Raw genomic sequence first — 23,225 nt, 5'->3', positions numbered from 1 at the left:
AAGGTAAGTCCCATTTTCTCATCGCTTCTCTCTCATCTTTTTGCTTCCTGCCCCAATGGCACCAACAGCACCAACAGAAACAACAGTCACTGTGTAAGTGTTTGTTCCCGTATTTCTTCACTGCTTTTCAATTTTTTCCTTCCAAAGAAATCTTATGCCAGTGATCAATACTCAAAATATAGAAAAGCTCAAGTCTCTTTGGGCCATTTTGACAGTAGCTGCTTTACCTCATTTTATTCTCCAGTGATGCACTATGTTATTTACTATTACCATCTTTATTTTATCTGAATGTTGGAGAGCTTTAATGACTTGCTCAAGGCCACACAGCAGTAAGAGAGTGGAGTCAAAATTGCCTTTATCCAATCAACACATATGTTTTCCATGCCTCCTGTGTACCAGATAGCACTCGTGGCACTTGGCATACATCATTGAACAAACAACTGGAGTTTATGTCCCTTATGGAGCTTCCATTCTATCCTAGTGAGGACAAATGCAAGTCTGTCTCATTCTATGCTGGGCTCTACTTACATTCTTTGGTTTTCTCTTTCATTTGATCACTCTCCCTTTCCTGACATGTCCAACAGAGGTATGATTCAGCTTTCTTATAGAATGTTCTTTTTTTTTTTTTTAAAGAGAGAGGGGTGAGCAGGACACACACAGCCCACAAAGCCCATGTCCACATATTCCCTTGTTTATTTTTCTTACCTATCTCACAAACTAAAACCAGCCCTCAAATTATGGTCCTATCTTATGCCTTGTAAAGGACACAGTTATGAATGGGGGATGTGCATCTCAGTCTACTTTTTTAGGCATGCAAAATATGTTTTTTAACTTTAAGTAAATTTGATGTAACATGAAGTTTCATATCCCCCTCCGCTAATGGGAAGTTCAATCTCAATCACTGCAGGGGGTCCTATTCTCAAAGCCTTGCCAAGAAAACTGATCCCGTCAGTTCCTGGACCATGCTGAGAGAATGGAAAATCATTGATCATTGCTGAATATGGGAAATACATTTGTTTCCTTCTGTAGTTTTGCCACCAAAAGGGACACGATCTTGTAAGCCTCAGACGTTTATTGCCACCAAGGTCACCCAAAATTTCTCTTATATTTTTTCCTCAGTGGCATTTCTCTCTTCTTACCCTCCAGGATACATGAAATTAGCTCCTTAATGGCTTGAGCTTTGTGAACCAGGAAGCTAGGAAGAAAGGACTCTTAATAGGCAACTTCCCTTGACAACCACCATGAACTCTCCTGAGGCAAAGAAGCTTAGAGTTAAAGAATTGCTTATGATTTTTACTGGGGAGAATTCTATGAATCAATATTTCAAAATTGTTTTGAAATATGGCTTGCACATATAGATTGCTAATTATTATGAGCCACAAACTGTGAAAAGCATATTCAGTGTCTAGTATCATTCAGTCTTCCCCAAATCCTAATGAGGTGAGGCCAACTACTGCCCCATTCTGCAGGTGAGGAAAACGAGGCTCACATTTATGCAACTTTTCCAGCACACCCAATGAGTGACAGAGTCAGGATTTGGTACAGGTTTGAGCTCAGAGCTACTTTCCTTTGCATCTCCTTCTATTCCACTTACTTTTCCCAACAATGCCATTGCTCTCTCTAATCATTGGGAAGCTACCAGGAGTTGCCCACCACCTTTCAGTGTTACATTCACTGTCCTGGAATTAAAGGAACTTTCTACCTAAATGTTCATGGCTTCCTTTAAGACACCGATAAAGTTGGTTTGCTGTATCTGTGTGGTATTTTATTTGTTCTTTGGGTCTGGGAAGCTCTGTCTCTCGTCAAGTTTCTCTGTGTCAAGACCCGAGTTTCCTGTGTTTATGGTGCAAGAAGATATTTCCCTATGGATGCCTATCAGGAATATACATTAATAAGACTCATTCCTACATGTTTGAGTTCAGTGAGTCCAGCGAGGGCTCTGGGGGGTCATCTTTAGCAAAAATTTGTTTTTTTCAGGTGATGGGAACCCATGGTACCCCCTTAGAGTATCACTGTGTTAGCCTGTCTTTTCTCTATTTTATCACTAATAATTATTCAAGTCAATATTTGGTTGCCAGAAACAGAAACTCTCTAAGTTCAAATATAAAGGGAGTTTTCTGAAAAGAAGGGCAAGATGACATTACGAAAAAGAAGACAGTGAGTTTACTGAAGAATCGCACAATCGTCAAAGAGCTATTCCATTTTGCTTTCTCTAAGGTCCTTGTCTCCTCCATTCACTGGAGTTGCATGGAAATATGTCTGCTCCATCTCTGCAGCTCCACTTTGTTCCGCTTGCCCACGGCCTCAACTTGAGAAACCTTGACCGAGTCCTGAATTCAACATATCACTGCATTACACTCAGTGATTCCAGTCTTTGTGTTGCTTAGTGCAACATATCAAATAAGAATCTGACTAGCTCAGCTTCACTGTCTATGGATCTGATGGCCACCCTGGTGCAATAGTTTGAGGTTATGTGGGCAAGTGGCAGCATTTTTGGTTTTGTGTTGCAAATGTGCCCGTGTAAAGCTGCCACTGAATCAGGAGTTACGAGGATTATAGAAGTTTCCTAAAAATATGGCTGTGAATCAGGATGAAATCATAACTATGACTCTTGTAATATCACTGTCAGAGAAGGCTCCCAAAGACTTTTTGTCTTGCCAGTTCTCAGCTCAACTGGTCCCACTTCTAACTGCCCCTACTAAACATGGCGCCCAGTCTGGATAGTTCTTCTCAGTGTTCAAAGCCATCGGGAGCCTGGCTCTCTGTGTCTATCTGTAGTCGTCCTTCCTACAGGAACTTTCTTCTGTACATGAGTCTCTACTCCTCTACTCCTCCAACATGCCATGCTTAATCTGGAGTATTTTCCATTTTCTCTGTGTTTGCTTACTTTTCCTTTAAAGTTTAAGTTTATTTTGAGAGAGAGAGAGAGAGAGAGAGAGAGAGAGAGAGGGAGAGAGAGAGAGAGAGAGAGAGAGAACAAGTGAGCATGAGCGTGGGAGGGGCAGAAAGAGAAGGAGAAAATCCTAGGCAGGCTCTGCTCTGTTAGCACAGAGCCCAACACAGGATTCGAACTCACAAAACCATGAGATCATGACCTAGGCCAAGAGCTGGATCTTTAACCTCAAGTGCCCCCAAACAGAGTTCTCTGAAGGCAAGAATTAGGTTCCAGATAAGAATTAAGTTATACACAGCTATCTTCTCAAGAACCTAGAAAAAAATTATACAGTGTAACAAGGCCACTAAAAACGTAAGACAAAGAGCTAGAGGAAAGTGATTTCCTATTGGCATAAATATCCTTTGAACTTAAATAATGAACTTCAATCTCCTTCTTATCTATCTAAAATATTTGGCCCATATGATGTATTATTTCCTTCCATATTACTGTTTTTTTCCCCTTTCTATCCCAAGTTATCTTCATTCAACTTGTCAAGTTAAATTCAATATCCACTGATAATCACATGGGACAATGTGCTGGTAAAATTCCAAAAAAGTCAGACTTTAGTTAAGATGTCATTGTTAAACAGAATTCTAAATGAAAGGAGACAAACGAACCATGGCAACATACATACACAGTCTAATTAGTTTTAAAAGAAATTACCTCGTAGCCAAGTAAATGTCCATTGCTCAGCTTCCACGGGACAGTGGTCCACGACACCTCGATTTCTGAGGAAGACAGGCTATTTGCAGACACCTGAGATGGAGCTGCTGTCGGCTCTGTTTGGCAACAAAAAGTGAAACACACTTATTATTTTGGACCTAATTAAAAAAACGATTGAAGCCTTTGTTTTCAAAAACCTACTACAATGTGTCTGAAAATTCAATAAAAGGGTTCATAAAAATATTTGAAAACATGAACCATGTCTCGGTCTATTTCCATTCCTTGTGAGTCAACAGGCATTTCCTTGCTAAGCAGCCACAGAAACCGCTCTTTCTTCTGCTGCACTATTTTTCTTGGTGCCTTTTCTTCCCTTCTTTTCCTTTATCCCACAGGTCCTGCTTGGGCATTCCTCTGCCAACAAAGGCTGCCTGTTTATTTATGTGTTTTGTCTTGCCAAATGAAGTCATGTTTTACAGAGTTCATTTGTTCAGTAAGCCTTTAGTGAGTGCCTTCTGTATCCAAGGCCCATAGGAGGGGCACACTCAAATGAGACAGGGCAATCTCCAGGAGTTTATGGTATGCACAGGGTAGGCAGTAGTAGGCGGTAGTAATTCCCTGGTTAACTGCCATCCTTCCGCAGATCCTTGCCTTTGTAATGAAAATCTGCAGCAACTCTTGGAAATGGGATCTGACTATGAATATGAAGGCTCTTTGGTTTTACAAAGGTTTCCACTACCTGTTTTCTCTCAGAACTCTATAGAAAAAGAGAGGATAAGAGTAGTGTCTGGGGTATTAAAACAATTGAGTCTTCTTATTTTACACACGACATCTGTGGACCATGCTTTTCAATTTAGTGCAAGGTGCTGGGGTTGGAGAAGACACTGTATAATCACATTTCGTGAGTTCAGAATGGTTAAGAGCAAAGGCCCTGGGTTAAAATACTAACTCAGTAAGTCTGTATGGAGTTTGGCAAGTTTATGAATTTCTTTTATTAAATTTCCATTTTCTTATGTATAAATGGACAATAATAATAGTACCTACATGTAATTCCTCCTTGGGAAATCCAAATTAGATAAAGTCTGGCAGATGGTAAGTATTCAATACTTGTTGGCTCTTATCATTCTTACTAAGTAGAACGCTATGTGATAGCCAATCTTCAGCTGCTTGTGTCCTATAAAATGGCAATTTCATATGATTCTCCCAATAATAATATTTTCTAAAGAGCTACCATAGTTAAAGCAGCTGTAGAAGAAAGGCAGAGAAATGGAATGGGTCCAGAGTGGATTGGCCGGAATGGGGGCATTACATTCTCTAGCCTGTACATTGCACACCTCTCCATATAATTCTTCTGGTCCTCCTTGTCAATCCTGCTAACGTCCTATTTGCAGGTCATAGGAAACACTATAAAACTTGAGATTAGGGCACTCCCAAGAGAATATCTTAATCTTATCCCCAAAAGAAGAAAGTTGTGGAAAGCTGTATTGTTCCTTGCTTCACAAACTCGAACTTGGAAGGCGCTCTTCATGAAGATTTTTTTAAAAGCTTATTCATTTTGAGAGTAGGGGAAGGACAGACAGAGAGGAAGAGAAAATCCCAAGTGGGCTCTATGCTGTCTGCTTGAAGCCTGACTCAGGGCTTGAACTCACTAACCATCAGATCATGACCTGATCAGAAACCAAGAGTTGGCTGCTTAACCAAACTGAGCCACTTAGGTGCTCCAGTTCATCGACAGACTTTTAACCAATAGATATAGTCTCAGACTAGCTACTGAGTCTGGTACTTCCAAGTAGGCATGGTTGGTTATCACCTGAACTGTGAATCTTCAGTCTAAAGCTCTCCCAACGGAGCTATCTCGGCAAGCCCCTCTGAACTGTGAATCTAACTGTCATGTCAGTCATTATTCTTTTGAAGAAATTTATCTGAAGTCACAAAGAACTTCCAAATCAGTTTTTGGAGCATAAGTGTTTTATTAGGTTGGAACTGATATATAATCAAAATGTTTTCCATACCTTCTTCTGCAGAGAACACTGTTGTCACTGGGCTAAATGGTCCTTCACCTTTGTTATTATAAACACCCACTTTAGCTTCATACAGTGAGAACGGCACGATGCTTTCATTCCTAAACACGTATCTTGGGGTATCAGGAGACGTGACCACTGTCTGAATCCAGTTGGTAACTCCAAGAGGACGGAAAGCAACAACATAACCAAAACCTTCACCATTCTGCAGTTCTTCGGGGACTGGCTACAAAGGAAAGACATATTACATCACCCTTACACACGAGAGTGAGACAAAAATAAATGGAGCTATAATCCTTACTCTTGCAAAAGCCATCAAATAATAATTGACATCATTTTAAGCAGTTATATAAAAAAAGGAGAAAAAGGTCAGTGGCATAGTCAGCTGCTTTTAAACAGACATAGGCCACTCTTTCATAGCCATCCAGATAACTAATTAGAATTTCCCAAAATTATTCAAAAATTTTTGACCACTCTATAGCTCCAATTTGGGTTATATATCATAAGATATGCTTTCAGCTCAATATACATCATCTCTTAAATCAAATAAAAATAATCTAGTCCCTAATGTTGATTCTATGGAAAGAAATTGCCCACTGACAGGGTGGCTAAATACAAAAGGAATAAAACTATAAAAAAAAGAAAATAAAAACAGTAGATTAAGGTCAAAGCTGTATAAAGAGCATGTCAAAAATTCCTATTGACACTCCATCCTGATTTCTTAACTTTCTATTTCTTCATCAACCTCTTCAAACAACACCACTAATTCTCATGCTTTGTGGCTTTAAACGTGTTAATTAAAATTTTTCCTAATTATAATCTAAAGCAAGAGCTGAGAGCATGGCCAGGAGGAAGCACCTGCTGGTGTTGGTGGGCGTGCATCACTGGGGTTACAGCTGCATGGAAAGCCGTGAGGGCAGCTTGGGAGCAAACAGCCCGGACTTGACTCTCACCCCTATGTTTACCAGCCAAATGACCCCGGGAAAATTATTTAATATTCTCTATGCCTTAGTGTTTTCATCTATAAAATGTTCCAAGAGTGAAATGGAAAAAAAACACAACAGAAACATACACAAAATGCTAGAAACAGTGATTAGCAGAGAGTGAGCATTCGAAAATGTAAGCTACTAGTATTACCGCCTCCTCCCCCAGTACCACCAGCAGTGCCACTCAGGAGGCCTTGGTGGGAACAAGAGCGCCCTGTGGGGGAGGATGGTGCCCAGACACTTACATCCCAGGTTATCACCAGCTCAGACCGGCTTCCACCTCCTCCGCTGACTTCTGAGGGAGGCACTTCTGGAACTGTGTAGGTTAGAGAGATAGAGATAGAACCCTATTTGCATTTGGTAATGTTTATGTGAAAGAAGATTCAGTGCTGCTTATTTCTAATAGTTGAAGTAATCTGATCACAGGCACATTATACATATGCATATGTGTGTATCTGGATCATTTAAAACACGTAAGCAATGTGTGTGTGTATCTTTGGGGAGATCAAATAATTTATATTTGCATGAAATTATCAAAGATTCAAAATATCTTAAACAGTAAGTAAAACATGACTCCATATAAAAGTTAATACAACAGGGGAACGTGATTCACTAGGGATGATGGGAAATGAATCCAGCATGAACATTTAACTTGTGAATATTTCACAGGAGAGATCTAATTGGCAAGCCATCATTGGCTCTACCTAAAAAACTGACCTAGACTCAAATCCTCAAATCTTGTTAAGACATATTCTTTATAAACCTCACACAGGCATCAGGTTCCTTACTTACACTGTGAACTTCATGCTTCCTAAGTTCTATGACACAACTACAACAATATTTTCCTGAAGGTGGTCTTGGTTCCCAGCTGTATCCACCACATCTGGAATGTGCTGAGCACACAGTAGACACTCCTCAAATATGTATTGCGTGGGGACATGAGGGTGGCTCAATTGGTTAAGCATCTGACTCTTGATTTCTGCTTAGGTCACAATCTCATGGTTTGTGAGATTGAGCCTTGCCTCCACCTCGGCACTAACAGTGTGGAATTCTCTCTCCCTCTCCTTCTCCTTTCCCCCACTCACAGGCTCGCTCTCTCTCTCTCTCTCTCTCTCTCTCTCTCTCTCTCTCAAAATAAATAGGTAAATAAACATTAAAAATATGTGTTGTGTGAATAAATAAATGGACTACAAAGATTGGTATGGTTCCTTTGTTTCTCATAATTCCTGCCAGAAATATCACATGCATTGTCCTGAGTGAAAAAGCATCATTAAAATTACTGAAATGTATTCCTTGACTTCTATTTTGACTTAGTTCCTAAAGTGATATATGAGCTATACTTCAAACATCCTTTTAATTAATATTAACTAATATTAAAGATTCTGAAAAGGGAAGTCTATTGATTATCTCAGATGCCCCAATAATGTGATACTATGTACACTTCTTAATTTCCTGTTTCAATATTAGGATATTCTAAAAAAAAGTCTTATGGTTAATACTAATAGTCACTCCAAATATGAAACCTTAACAATGATTCTCTCTTAATTGTTGAGGAGTCAAAATATTCCTAATCACCAGTAGCTTGAGTTCATTCATGGAGCATGGTGGCAAAATGAGATTTCCTAGTAGCAGAACTCCCAAATGTTATTATCCTACCAATTTGTCAATGCTTGTTATAAATGAAAACAGCATTTCCCCTGTTAACAGGGTGACTGTGTCAGATAGTAATTACAACCTTAAGTGACAAAAACATATTCACTCAACATGCACTAATGAACGCTGATGATGGACTGAACTTTTGGAAATGTCACATTACATCAGACTCACTTACATGTGTGTCTTTTGACAAATGCCATATGGCCAGTTCTGCCATTAGGTAGGTCAGGTAATTGCAACAATGGATTTTTGAGTTTGATTTCTTGCTGGCCTGGAGACCAATGTCAAGAGGAATGGAAATACACACCCAGGGAAACCTATTAACCCATTTTACTCAGAAAACAAAAACACTAACCTGCCTCTTCAGTTCTTACTTTTTCTGAGGGTAAACTTGGCTCTCCACCTCCAATTTTGTTGCTGGCTACAACCCGAAATTCATATTCCACCCATGGATTTAACTCGACTACCGTAGCTGTGTGTGTTTTCCCATCAATGATTTCAGGCACTAAAAGGGAATATATCAGAGAAGTAATAGTCTGCATGTCTCAGCAGTGACTTAAAATCCATTTATATGTACCATTGGCATTTGACTCTCCCCTTTTACCTGTTGTGGCAGTTTGCCAACCCACGGAGAAAGGTGTCCTCACCTGGACAGAATAGGATATAACTGGGCTATGGTTATCTGTACCTTCTTTCCAAGAAAGTTGGGCTGTCGTATCTGTGATTTCATCTACCTTCACATTTTCTGGTGGTCCAGGTGAACCTAAGGAAGACAAAAAAGCAAACAGTGGGTAGCAATTCCTAGAATGTCACCTTTTACACAAAAGTGAAGAACATGTCACATGATCACTTCAATACCTATAACCAATTCTAATTCCAAGACTACTTGGGGAAGAAGGACATTTGCCTAGCAATACAACTACCACTTTCTCTTTTTGATATTTCTGCTCTCAGATATTCAATCTGGATGCAAGCTGGCAATTTCAAAATCATAGTATTCTAGGGCTGCAGATGACACCTGCTTGTTGAGGCCTCTGTTCAGCAGGATTGCTGCACCTTTCCCAATTCTACATCTTTTACTTTGGCCTGACTTCTTTTCTTTTAATTTGCCAGTGCACCTCTGGAGTTCCTAGTTTGCTATCTAGAGCTAGCTGTTTTATTCTATCATGTCCTCTGGTCCTTTATCAGCCAAGCAGCAAATCAGTACCTTGGACAGTAGCTTAGATTGGCAAATTTTCTCAGACATTTTGGATGGACCTGGTTTTCTGGAAGTTGTCATATATACATTATCACTCTTCCCTTTCATATTAAACACTGTCTCTGTATTAATGACATGCTAAAAAACACATCAGCTTGGCAGCAGCTGTGAAATGCTTATTACCGTGAGAGCTATTTGAAGGGCAGAGCTGAGATATTTACTTTGTTGAATTAGCACCCATCCTTACTGTCACATCCTCTAGACCATTTGGAGGGGGGGATCCAATCAATAATATAACTCACATGCTGACATGAGGTCTCATGGTTTTGCCTCCAGTAAGAAATGATTAGTTAAGATGTAAAACAATCAGCAACAAAACACAGGCATTCTTATCTACCTCTTACTATGAGGTCAGCAGCAGATGAAACACTGTCCACCGCTGTCTGCACCATACACACATATTTTCCACTGTGTTTCAGCTGAATGTTTCTGATCATTAAATCACCAGATGAACTCTGTTGGAAAAAACCAGGTAATGAGCACACTGTCATTTTGAAAACACAAAGAGACTTGAAGTCTGTAGCCAACAACACCATTGGGATGAAACCCATATTTAGAGAGAAGACCAAGGTGATTCAAGACTGTAGATTGCTACAATGAGATGTATGGAAATAAAAACAAGTTAGAAACCATATGTGATTGCAGATATAGATTTCTGTAGCTAAATAAATGACGAGCTTTCCCTTGGGCATTTATGGCTTCAAAAATAAATAAGGGCAGAGATTATGGTTTCAGAGTCTATTTACTTCCACTAGGGTGACACTTCTTTTTATATCCACTGCTCAGCACCAGCTCAACTCTTCTCCCTGGTTCCAACCTCTATGCAATTATCTGCCTGAGAAGAGGAGAGAAGCATTTAGGTATCTGGTGGGAGATAAATACAGCAGCACAAGAGGATTACCATGGTTGAAACACTTTTCTGAACATATTGGAGCTTAAAAAGCCTACAGCCATTTAATTCTTTCAATACAGACTTTAGGAACAGTCAGTATGAACCCCTCAATAAGAAGAAATTAAAACACTTTAAACCCTAAAAATAACAGCTGTCCATAAAGATGTTTGCTGGCGTCTTCTAGCACCAATTAATGGAGCAAGTGTATTTCTAAAAGCTCAACTTCAAATGTCCTCATTTTAAAAGAATATAAAATCATGTTCACAAAAGTACTTACTGCAGGCCAGTTCCACACATTAGTAAAAATATGAATTAAAATAAAATCATTTGGCAAGCAAAGCTCTCTGAACACGATCACTTACTGAAAAATCTCTAAACTGGTACACAAGAGGAAGGAATAGTGTTTATCTTATTAATTAAAAGGATAGTTTGACTCTCGAGTTTTCCTAGTATTTTTTGAAAGATGGAATGTCACTACCCTGCTTTTATGTCAGCTCCTAAGATCTCCTACAGGGCAATTCCTTAAACATTGTTTCCTATCCTTTGGATTCTTAATGCGCCATATATTCTCTGTGGGTCAGATTGTGTGGCTTTAGCCCGAATTTCTGGAGTACTGGGAGAAAGCAGATGCGTGGTGATTGATGGCTGTAATTAAATGATAATCCAAAAACTGTTAAGTTTGCACATTTTACTTTCAAGTTGAACTTTCTTTCTTTCCCTCCCTCTCTTTCTCCTCTGGGTTATTTAGAAATTTATCCCCAGGACAAAACGTTCAAAGCTTGCTGACCTTTAGAAGGTCTTCAGGTTTTATGAGCTCCATATACTCACAGGAGGTTGATTATCATTTCTATAGAACTCTCTTCTTTTCAGGGAAGTAGGAACTATTACTATGAAATTCCATCAAGGCATTGGGTGAGTTATTATTCTTGCTTATGTTTATTTGCTTATGTTGAAAGCAGTCGGTAAAAGGAAATTGGAACTGGACTTTCTTTATGCCCTTAGACATATAAATACATTTTAGGCACACTTGCTGTTTGTGTTTGTTGAAAGAGTAAGGAAGAGACAGATATTGGACTTGTCACTTCTTTTCACTTATGGTATGAATGGGTGAAGAGAGAAATAACTTAGTTAGCTCATGTCAAAACCAAACCACCTTCCTGAAGAAATGTAGTTAGGCTCACCATCAGGGGTAATATAATTTTTAATTATCTTTTTACACTGTAGAGTGGAAAGGGGAAGCAGTTCACTAAGACATGTAGGTAGCAGGGAGCACTGACTGTTTTTCAGTACTAATATAAATCTGAGCGGATAAATCTGAGCGGATGTACATGGAAAATACAATGTAGCAAAACTTAAGAGGGCTGGTCTCTTTAATTCTGTCTCTCTCAATAAAGCATATTTGTATTGTTCCTCTTCAACTGTTTCTTCTCTCTTACTCTATTTTTTTCAGTGGGTCAGTACACAGAATTAAGAGTCATCTTAACAAAAGTTTCTTGAGTGCTTGTCATGTTCGGTTCACTCAAGGACAGTGAAGTATCTACTACACAGTCTCTGCTGTCTAGAATGTAAACCCACTCCAGGGTAACAGATGTATACACGTGGAACAGATTATTTTCATAAATATAGAAAAGTTATTTATTGAAAGTTAAATTAAACCACCTGCCACAAACCATGTGTAGGGAAATTTAGAATAAATGAGACAGACAATTCCAAGCCCTGCTGAGAATGTAGAGCAACTGGAACTCATGATGCTAACGGGAGTATAGATTAGCACAACCATTCTGAACAACTATTTAGAAGTATCCACTGAGGCAGGACACAAGCATGATCTATGACCCAACAATTCCATTCCTAACTGTAAGCCTTACAAAGATGTATGCCTATGCTCATCAAAGACATTTACAAAAATGTTTGTAGCAGCACTGTCCATAAGAGCGAAAAGACAGAAACATCTCAATGTCCATCACAGTAAATAAGCAGTGGAACACTTGTGTAAGGAAATACTAGGAGACTATGAAAATGAATGAACCATAACGACATAGATCAACATGGCTGAGTCTCAGCCCCAGAGATGTAAATGAGAAGAGGCTACATTGTAGAATCTGTTGTATCACAGATGTAGACGGGGGTTTTCTTTCAAAGGCGGGTTCTACTACAATGAGACACCATGAAGATTTCTGGGATATGAGTCATGTTGTTTCCTGACTTCAGTGTGGGTTACTTGAGTGTGTTCATTTTGTGAAAATTCATTGAGTTATACACTTATAATCTGTGCATTTTTTGGTAGAATAATATAGCTCTCAAAATGCAGTTACTACTACATAACAGCTATATGTTTCTATGTTCCACATTAAATAGAAGCATAGGCTGAAGTTGTAAAGTAACATGATTCTAATTCTAAACTCCAATTTCTTTCATAAGAATGAAACATTTAATAACAATAATTAAGTAATGTGTTAATTAGAACATCCTCTAATTTCTTATTAAGATGTTACTGAATATTCTGACATTGCAAAAAGGTGAAAAAAAGGAAAAGAAAATTCCCAAGGGAAGTTTCACTTATAGCAATCCAGTTCTTGTCATTGCTCATGGTTACAATATAGTTCATTGCTGATTGACTGTGATAAAAGTGAGAGAAGAGGTATGTCCAGAAAAACACCAGTAAAATTAGTAAAGTATAGCTCAATAAAACTGTCAAAATGAGGCAAGCAGTACTTGCTATATTATGTCTCCACATATTTATCAATAAAATTTCATCCATTATTTAGATATATTTAGATTCAAATAAAACAACTTAGGAATGTTAAAATCTTCAAGCACATTCTTGGGACACTATTAATTCTTTGAATAAAAAAAACAGCTTGGACTGATGAATGGATAAAGAAGATGTGTTATATATACATATATATACACATATATACATATACATATACACATATACACACATATGTACATACATACATGCAACGGAATATTACTCGGCAATCAAGAAGAATGAAATCTTGCTATTTGGAACCATATAGATGGAACTAGAGTGTATTATGCTAAGCAAATAGTCAGAGGAAGATACATACCATATGATTTCACTCATATGTGGGATTTAAGTACAAAACAGATGAACATAGGGGAAGGAAAGAAAAAAAATAAGACAAAAACAGAGAGGGAGGCAAACCATAAGAGACTCTTAAACACAGAGAACAAACTGAGGTTTGCTGGAGGGGTTGGGGGTGGAAGAAGGGGCTAAATGAGTGATGGGCATAGAGAAAGGCACTTATTGTGATAAGCCCTGGATTTTATATGTAGGTGATAAATCAGTAAATTCTCCTCCTGAAACCAACACTACACTGTATGTTAATTAACTTGAATCTAAATTTAAAAAATAGCTTGTAGTTTGTTATATATTAAATTAGTCTGTTAGTATTTCTTTGTATTGTTTTCCTAAACTCACCCTGTTCTCCCTTTCCCTCAAATACAGTGGACCAGAACCAGGCAGATGGAGAGTCAAAGCTTCATTTTTTTTTAAACCTCCCCATCCCTACTTCCCTTAAGATCTCTCTGTCAAAGCACAGCCGTAATTCTCAGTCTGTCCCTTTTCAGTGTCATTGACCAGAGATTTACTCAGAAATCAAGCTTTCATTAGTGGGGCAGCCCTATACTAATGACTTACAGAAGCTTAAAAAGCAGTTCTATGAATCGTATTTCTTTCTGAAATGCCCTATCATTAAAAAATAAGATCATTTACTCAAAACTACTGATTAAGCGTACTCCTGTACTTCAGCCACTGGGGATACCATGGTGAAAAAAAATAACAGTCCATATGTTCATGGAGTTTACAGTTGAAAGACAGTCATTAATCAAAGGACTACAACATATCAATGTAAAATTACAATGTAATAATGCAAGCAAAGTACATAGAAGAATCCATGATTTTCTGGAGTTTTGGTGAATTGACAGTTGAGCTGATATTTGCTATATGAGTAAAAGCTATCTAGAAAAAGAGGGTTAGAGAAAAAGTGGTGTACACTACGGCAAGTGAGAACCTAAGGAAAGGGAGAACATAGTCTATTTGGGAGCACAGGGGAGAGAAGGGGCATAGTTAATCCACAAACTGTTCATTTGTCCCCAGAAAACTTAAAGTTAATTGCAGCTAATTTCAGGTAATATTTACACCATGATGACAATGAAAGTTTGAGTTTTTCTGTTTAAGAAAAATTTAAAGCTTCACCAGATTTATTTGATTATCCAATTATTTGTTCATCTAATCACGTAGATATCCCCTAGGAAAAAAATTACATCTAGAACATGTTACAGGTATAAACAGTAAATGGATTTATAAGCCAAATCATCTTTGAAATAAATGTGAAGGGAAAATTCAGTGTGCATGAAATGAAATAGAAGAGGTGCTTATTAACTTTTTCCCTACATTTTCTTAGGTGATGATGCTAATGGAATTTTTGATGTAATTTAAAAACCACTCTGCCCTGAAAAAACACTACATGATGTGATAACCCATGCCAGGCAAAAATAAATAAGCAGACAGATCATTAATAATTACAGGTTGGCTGAAAGTACACTGTGATATCTACCATATGCTAAAAATGAAGGTATAAAATAAACCTTAGAACTCGGGAAACCTCTTGAACAGTGCAAATGTAGCATAAACTTTCATTATAACAAATTATCAGCAAAAACTAATTTCCCAGTAAGCACTCTCAATATAAATGCTGCCGCTCGACTGCCAAGAAGCATAATTTTCCAGTTTAAGGGGGTGAAAAAGCCTTTGATGGCTATTTGGAAGGCAAAGTTGAATAGGTGGTCCCCCTCCTTTTTGTCGCTTTACATGGCCTGTTCTTGCACAGATTCCAATATTAATCATTCATCCTATCGCTGGGTTGCCTTCCAAATCCTGACACTGCATGTAAATCATATGCAGGTGCCTTGAAAACCGTCAAACCTGCTGGTTCCTTCTGGAACCTGGGTGGTGTTTTCCTCTGTGAAGGTCCCTGAAGGGATTGTTGGTAGACGTGAATTTCTGACCAAACAAATCAAAACTTGCCCCCACCATCAATACAAAACAGCTGCACCAAGGTCACTTCCATTACTGATGCACACTGTTCAAGCATGGAGGAGAAATAATTAGCAGCCCTGAAACAGGAAAAACAGGTCCTAATACTAAATAGCCTTAGTTTTATTTACTGATTAACATCTTCCTCGGAAATTATCTGAAGCCTAGCTGTCTGAACAGATGATACTGAAGGCAGATAATACATTGTCTGTTCATATAAAAATTTGCTTGATTTTCTTTGATGTCATTAAATTGGAATAATTGTTCCATGACTGGATTGAGAGTCTCAGCTTGTTCCATCCTAATGGTTTTTGGAAGAGTGACACATAAAAGATGACAAAAACTCAGTCAAAGGCACTTCATGCATATTTTAGGTTAAGTCAATGCTCCTTTGTTGTAAAGGTATCAGCTTTTCTACTGCAACATCAAGTTCATGTTAACAGCATGGGACACTTTTCTGAGTGGTGGTGTGTTGATGGAGTACCTAATGCAGCATTTAGGTATTTGTTCCCATAGTAATTTTAACTCAGTGTTTTCTAGTGTCTTCATTCACTAGACTCACACCTCCACAGTTTTGTTTTGCCCTATCGCAGTGCCAAATGCTCCTTATTTTTTCTTAAAATCATAAACTTTCTTAAACTTATATTTATATGGAAATTGATATGGAAAATGTATGTTTTCATCTTAAATGGAAAACAGCTGACCAAAATAACAGTTACCTATCAAAATGAATACGGTGAGTAGAAAACAGTGCAAAGGACCCTCTGTCCACAATAATGTACACAGATATTAGTTGCACACTTTAAAAATCTCTGAGACTGAGATCTTTGCTCTTTTAACTAAAAGAGGAGTTTAGCAAGTATTACAGAATCATTAGTGACAAACTGAACACCATAGTAAACCATTCTCCTTGATTTAACCTAATGGTTGAAAGAAAATGAAAAAAACAGAATAGACCTCTCACATTCTACCTTATTATATATGGCCTATGAGTACATGGTCTGTGCTTTGCAAAACATGGGGATCTCCAGTTCACTAAACCCAGCAGTGCTCCGTGCTAGCTGTACAATAAGCTAGTCTGAAGAGTCTTTTAAAAACTACCAGAAATGCCTGGGCCACATTCCAGAACAATTAGATCAGAATGGACTAGGAAAGTGAGACCCCTTTTCTGATTCTAAAGTGTAGTCAGGGTTAACAATTATGATACCTCCTGACATTTCCATTCTTCATCTTCACTTGATTTAGAGCTAAAAGGATCTAAATAATCACTCATGTCTTTCCCTAACTCTCAAATTCTGCAACTAATAATTGCATAACAAAATCAAGAAGTTAGGCTGTTTACTGATGGGCTCATAAGCTGAGAACAGCAATCCTATACATATTTTAATCTTAGAGAATGGGTGAGAAAACCAGTATTTATGTAACAGGTATTAGAGGTCAACCACAAGGCTCATTTCCTTGTAATCCAACTGCCTTGGCATGTTCACCATAATTTAAAAAACAATAGATATGAAAATAATACAACATGTTGATAAATTTCTATAGTTTCATACAGAAATTTACTATTTGTCAACATGAATCATTCCAGAATTCCTTTAAAAATATTTTTTCAAGTTTATTTATTTATTTTCAGAGAGAATGCAAGGTGAGGAGAGGCAGAGAGAGAGGCAGTCAGAGAGAACAGGCTTCATGCCAACAGCTCAGAGCTCACGGGTTCCTTTGGATTTAGGGGTCAATTCTGACATAGCATGAAAGCACTGCAAGTCACGGGAGGCTACCCTGAGTAACAATTTAACTTGTGGATCAAATCTCTCTCTTTTTAAATTCTTATATCAGAAGCTTAAAATTTAGAGAGTAGATTCAGCCATTGTAGAATGAAGAGACTAGTATATAAGAACAGGAGTCTACTTATACAAAGGAATAAAAAGTCGTTGTTTCATGAAAACTTGGCCAAATGTGCCGAATGCCTTATGTTTGCTTCTAGTTTCAATTACTATTGCTATGTAATAAATTACTCAAAATATAGCGGCTTAAAATAACAATGATCATTTATTCTGCTCTGGAATATGTAATGTGAGCAGGGATGAGTGGGAAAAGCTCATCTCTGTTACAAATCTCATCAGCTGAGGGGGTGGGCAGGGGACTGGCAAGCCCCTTTACACGTTTGGCAAGTTGATGTGGGCTGTTGGCTGGGAATTCAGCCATACTGTGGGCTGGGGACTTTAGTTCCTCTTGAGGTAGACCTCTCCACAGTGTGCTTAGGCTTCCTCATATTTTGGTGGCTGGATTCCAAGAGAAAAGGTGCTGATGGAACAAGATGGAAATGCATGCTTTTTTATGAGCTAGCCTTAGCAATCACATAGCTTCACTCCTGCTCTTCTTTATTGCTCAAGGAAGTCAGAGGACTCGGTTTTAAGGGGAGAGTCACAGATTTCACCACGCACTGAGGAGGAGTGTCAAGTCATACCGAAAGAAGAATATGTTGAATATGCGATGTTGTTATAGCCATCTTCACAAACACGGTGGCTACACTCCTCCAGATCTCTCTGCACCTACAATGCTGCCTCACTTTTGGGCAGCTTACCGATAGGCCCTGTATCTAAAATGATGCCTTCATCCTCTGCCTTTTCCTTGGGTTCCTCCCATCAAGAGATCTGAGGGACAGAGAATAGTGAGTATGGGGTAATTGCTCACCAAAATTTATCCTTGTAGGTTTATTTTGAGTGGCTGTACTGACAACTCAAACTAGGTTAACAACAACAACAACAACAACTACAAACCTTGTCTAGACACCCTTCTTTTCGTGTCACTAGCCTATCTGTGAGCCAGAAAAAGGATGCCTGAGCAGTCAGAGAGAATAAAATTATGCTCTCTCCCAGGAGAATTGCTGGGAAAGATGTCCCACTATGCTTAGTACAACAGCAGACCAGTATGTTCCAACAGTATTCCTGACACTCCAGAACTGTAGATTTTTCATCTCAAAGTCTTACTGAAGAGTAAGTAAAAGAGACTAGGTTTGAAGTTAAATATGACTATCATTAGGCTTTTTGTCTGGTGGAGAGCATGATCTAAAATTTTAGACTCAGTGTGAAAACAGCATAAAAAATCAGTGTTTATTGTAATAAAAGAACACCTAAAATTTCTGATTTTTGAGTCTAAAACTTTAAATTGCCCCAAATGAACTATTTATTCTTCCCTTTCTTATTTCGTTTCAGATCAATTAAATGACATAATTAAATGTTATGCTTTGCAAAGTAGAATGCTTTTCTTTCTGAAATTGGGACATAAACTCTAAGCCAGCATGAACAATTACAACTCAATAATAAAAAGGCAAATAACCCAATTAAGAAATGGGCCAGCCACCCTGACTTCGGGTTTTCAGTCAGTGCATAAACAGCTTTGCAGCACACCTGTCCCCAAAGCAAGTAAAAACTTGAATGAACTGAAAAATCAACAACTCTTCTTAGATCTGGTGCAGGAATGAGGTCATAGAGAAAATCACGATTCTCCAAACTGGAAAACCAACATGTAAATCTAGAGAATACTAAATTGTTGGAGCTGAAACCCAACAGTAGGAACTGCTTCAGGGGCCAGTGCTGGCATAAAGAAACCTGAACTGTAATTGATGAATTGCTGGAGGGTCAGTGTGGACAAGCCTGAGAGCTACAATTCCAGGAAACCCTATCACAGGTGGTTCCCCACACTTCTGTGAGCTGTACCTCCAGGGGCTCCATCAGGTTCTCACAGTGAAGAGCAGAGAAAAATCCCCCTGTGATTCTGGCAGGAGAAGGGAAGAGAATCCATTTACTATTTTGAAATAAGCCAAAGCATTCTGTTTTTAACAAGACTTGCTTTCGAGAGAAACTATTTAATCAGAGATGAACCTGCTGGGGTTTTTATCACAGATAAATACTTCTTCTGAGGGAAAGGGGCTACCCAAATCCAGCTCTCTCTAGCCTTCAACATGGGGGAAGGGAAACAGATAAACTCCAAGCCCTGCAGACATCTCACCAAATGGGTGAAGGGGAACAAGAAGAAGGACTGGGGAAGGTCACAGTCCAGGAGAACAGGCTCACCAAAAGAATGAGACCTAATCATAGGACTACAGAATGCCTTCCCTCTCCCACACCTTTTATTACATTTGTGGTGACCAATTTACTGCCTCATGTCTGTCTTGTATGTCAAGTCTGCCCTTCAACAAAAAATGACAAGGCACATTAAAAGGCATAAAACCCCCCATAGTTTGAAGAGACTGAATAAGCATCAGAGGAGGCACCAGGAATAACAGGAATGCTGGAATTATCACACCAAGAATTTAAAAAGAACTGTGATTAATATGCTAAGAGATTTAATGGAAAAAGTAAACAATGTTCAACACAGATGGGCAATCTAAGCTGAGAAAGGGAAATTCTAAGAAACAATAAAAAAGAAATGCTAGAGATCAAAAGCATGGTAACAGATGAGTGGCTTCATGGGGTCAGTGATAGAGTAGACATGGCTGAAAAAACAATCTCTGAGCTTGAGGATATGACAATGAACTTCCAATACTGAAAATCGAAGAGAAAAAGACTGAAAAAAAAAGAATAAAATACTTAAGACATGTAGGTTAACTACAAAAGGCACAATATACATTTAATGGAAATATTATAAGAAGGTAAAAGAGAGAAGGAAAAGAGAAGTAATATCCAAAGCGAAAATGATTTAGAAATTCCCCAAATTAATATCAGATACTAAACCTCAGATCCAATAAGCTCACAAAATATCAAGCAGGTTAACGCAACAAAAACTACACATAGGCTTTATCACATTCAAATCTCAAAAAAAAAAAAATCAAAGAGAATCTTGAAAAATGCCTGAGAAAAAAACACTTTACCTGGAGGGAAAAAAGTAAGAGTTACATCCAATGTCTGCTCAGAAATGAAGCTAGAAAACATATGGAATGAAATATTGAGTGCTCAGAGAAGAAACCCACCAACCTAGAATTCAATACCTGAAAAGTGAAAGGAGAAGTATACACTTACTGAGGCAATAAAAACATATTAAGGAAATTTGTTGCCAGTAGCCTGCTGAGCAAGACATGTTAAAAGAAGTCCTACAGAGAGAAGGAAAATGATACAGGTCAGGAGTTTAGATTTACATAAAGAAAAAGAGCATCAGAGAATAAATAAATGTAAAATAAGGACTTTTATTATTTATTCTTATATCTAATAGTTAACACTTTATTAAAAATACTATTATCAAAAGTGAATTTAATTTGATATATAAATATAGATATATGTATAAGTGAAATGAAGACAGCAATGATAGAAGTGATTGGAGAAAAGAATTAGGAATATTTTGTTATTACGGCACTTGCACTACCACTGAAATTGTCTTGGGCTATTTGAAAGCAGAGTTGGATTGGTTGTAAATATATATTATAAACTCTAGGATAATTACTTAAAAATATTATACTTGATATACTAAGAAGGGAGAGAGAGTGAAGTCATACAAAATGCTCAATTAAAACAAGAGGCAGAAAAACAGGGAAAGATAAAAACAAAAACAAAGAACAAGGGCAACAAATAGCAAATGGAAGAAATAAAATAGATATGAATCCAACTATATTAATAATCTCCTTAAATATCAATGGTTGGCCTGGGGGCACCTGGGTGGCTCAGTGGGTTAAGTGTCGGACTTTGGCTCAGATCATGATTTTGTGGTTTGTGAGTTCAAGCTCCGCATTGGGCCTCTGTGCTGACAGCTCAGAGCCTACAGCCTGCTTCAGGTTTTGTGTCTCCCTGTCTCCTACTTGCACTAAAATAATAAAAAAAGTCAATGGTCTAAATATATCCAGCAAAAGACAGAGGTTATCAGAGTGAATTAAAAAGCAAGAACCAACTATATTTTGTCTATAAGAAACTTGTTTAAATATAAAGACACATCTAGATTAAAATAAATGGATGGAAAAAATACTAATTAAGCAAAAGTGGGAGTAGCTACATTAACTTCAAACAGCAATGACTTTTAGAGAAGCAAAGTTACCAAGGACAGAGAGAAGTATTACCCAATGAGAGAATGGTTACTATTTCAAGCCATAACAACCATTAATGTATAGATACCTAATAAGGAAGAACCAAAATACAAAAAGGAAAAACTGGTAAAACTCTAAAAAGAAATAGATGAATCCACCAGTATAGCTTAAGAACTTAAAACCCATCTATCAAAATGAACAGGTCCAACAAGTAGAAATACAGTAAGAACATAGTTGAGTGAACAGCACTATCAATCAACTAGATATGATTGATATCTATAGACTACTGCATCCAAAAATAGCAGATTATACATTCTATTCAAGCTCACATAGAACATTTACCAAAAAGACCACATAAGGGGCCATAAATACACCTTAACAAATCTGAAAGGAAAAGTATTCTACAATGGCTGCTCTCAGAACATAATGGAATTAAACTAGAAACTGATAGCAGAAAGATAGATGAAGATATCCAAAAACTTCCCAAGTGCTTGATACTAAACAGCATACTTCTAAATAACATGTAGGTCAAAGAAAAATTCTCAAGACAAATTTAGAAATATTTTGAACTAAATATAAATGAAAATAAATCTTTTCAAAAAATGTATGGGATATAGAGACAGCAATACTTAGAGGAAATTTCCAACACTGAAATATATATTAGAGAAGAAGAAAGATATAAAATCAATAATGTAAGTTTCACTCTGAAGAAACCAAAAAAGAGAGAAAATTGGGGCTCCTGGGTGGCTCATTTGGTTAAGCATCTGACTTTGGCTCAGGTCATTCTCTCATGGCTCACTGGTTTGAGTCCTGCATCAGACTCTGCTGGCAGCACCTAGTCTGGAGCTCACTTCAGATTCTGTGTCTCCCTCTCTCTCTGGCCCTCCCCTGCTCACGCTCTCTCTCAAAAATAAATAGACACTAAAAAAATGAAAAATGAGAGTTAATTAAGTCAAAAGTAAGCAGAAGAAAAGAAATAATAAGGTTAAAAAATCAGTGAAATTGGAAACAGGGAACCAATAGAGAAAAATCAATGAAATTAGAAGCTGATTCTTTGAAAAGATCACTAAAATTGATCAACTTTTGGTTAGGCCAATTAAGAAAAGAAAGAGAAAACATAAACTACAAAAGAAGAGATATCACTATGGATGCTATGAACATTAAAGGGATAACAAAGGAATACTATGAGTAATTCTATGCTCACCAATATCCTTACATAGATGAAATGGGCCAAATCTCTGAAACACACAAACTGCCTAAACACATACAAGAAGAAATAGTCTCAATAGAACTATACTGTTAAAAAAATTGAGACAATAATTAATAACACTCCTAAAAAGAAAGCAAAAGGCCCAGATGGGTTTATGAAAAGATTCTACCATGCATTTAAGGAGGAAATTACACCAATTTTATAATCTTTTACCAGAGATAAGAGCTAATGGAATATGTCCCCAATCATTTTATGAGGCCAACATTACTCTAATTAATTAATACTGAAATCATACAAAGACACAGCAAGAAAAAAAACTACAGATCAATATCTCTCATGAACATAAATAAAAGAATCTACAACAAAGTATTAGCAAATCAAATCCAATAAATGTATAAACATTTATACAACACAACCAAGTGGGATTTATTCCAGTTATGCAGGGCTGGCTTAGTATTCAAAAGTCACTTAATGAAATCTATCACATCCAGAGTCTGATAAGGAAAAATCATTGGAAATATGTCTATTC

The 23,225-nt window shown here is 37.6% G+C and overlaps 1 protein-coding gene across 1 annotated transcript in view; it reads right to left on the bottom strand.

Annotated features, from left to right (window-relative positions):
* Nucleotides 1–23,225, bottom strand: part of CNTN3 (contactin 3) — a 240,047-nt gene that overhangs the window by 23,488 nt on the left and 193,334 nt on the right. Inside the window, exons 13-18 of the mRNA XM_029917321.1 lie at nt 9,854–9,971; nt 8,863–9,021; nt 8,614–8,763; nt 6,848–6,918; nt 5,608–5,842; nt 3,599–3,714 (exon numbers count right to left, since the gene is read on the bottom strand). Coding sequence (XP_029773181.1) covers nt 3,599–3,714; nt 5,608–5,842; nt 6,848–6,918; nt 8,614–8,763; nt 8,863–9,021; nt 9,854–9,971 — 849 coding nt within the window. The remainder of the gene's footprint in view (nt 1–3,598; nt 3,715–5,607; nt 5,843–6,847; nt 6,919–8,613; nt 8,764–8,862; nt 9,022–9,853; nt 9,972–23,225) is intronic.

The sequence above is a fragment of the Suricata suricatta genome, chromosome 12 (genome assembly GCF_006229205.1).
Source record: "Suricata suricatta isolate VVHF042 chromosome 12, meerkat_22Aug2017_6uvM2_HiC, whole genome shotgun sequence".
In the NCBI taxonomy this organism is placed as follows: domain Eukaryota; kingdom Metazoa; phylum Chordata; class Mammalia; order Carnivora; family Herpestidae; genus Suricata; species Suricata suricatta.
Note: the sequence above shows the minus strand (reverse complement) of the source record. Positions and strands in the feature narration are given on the sequence as shown.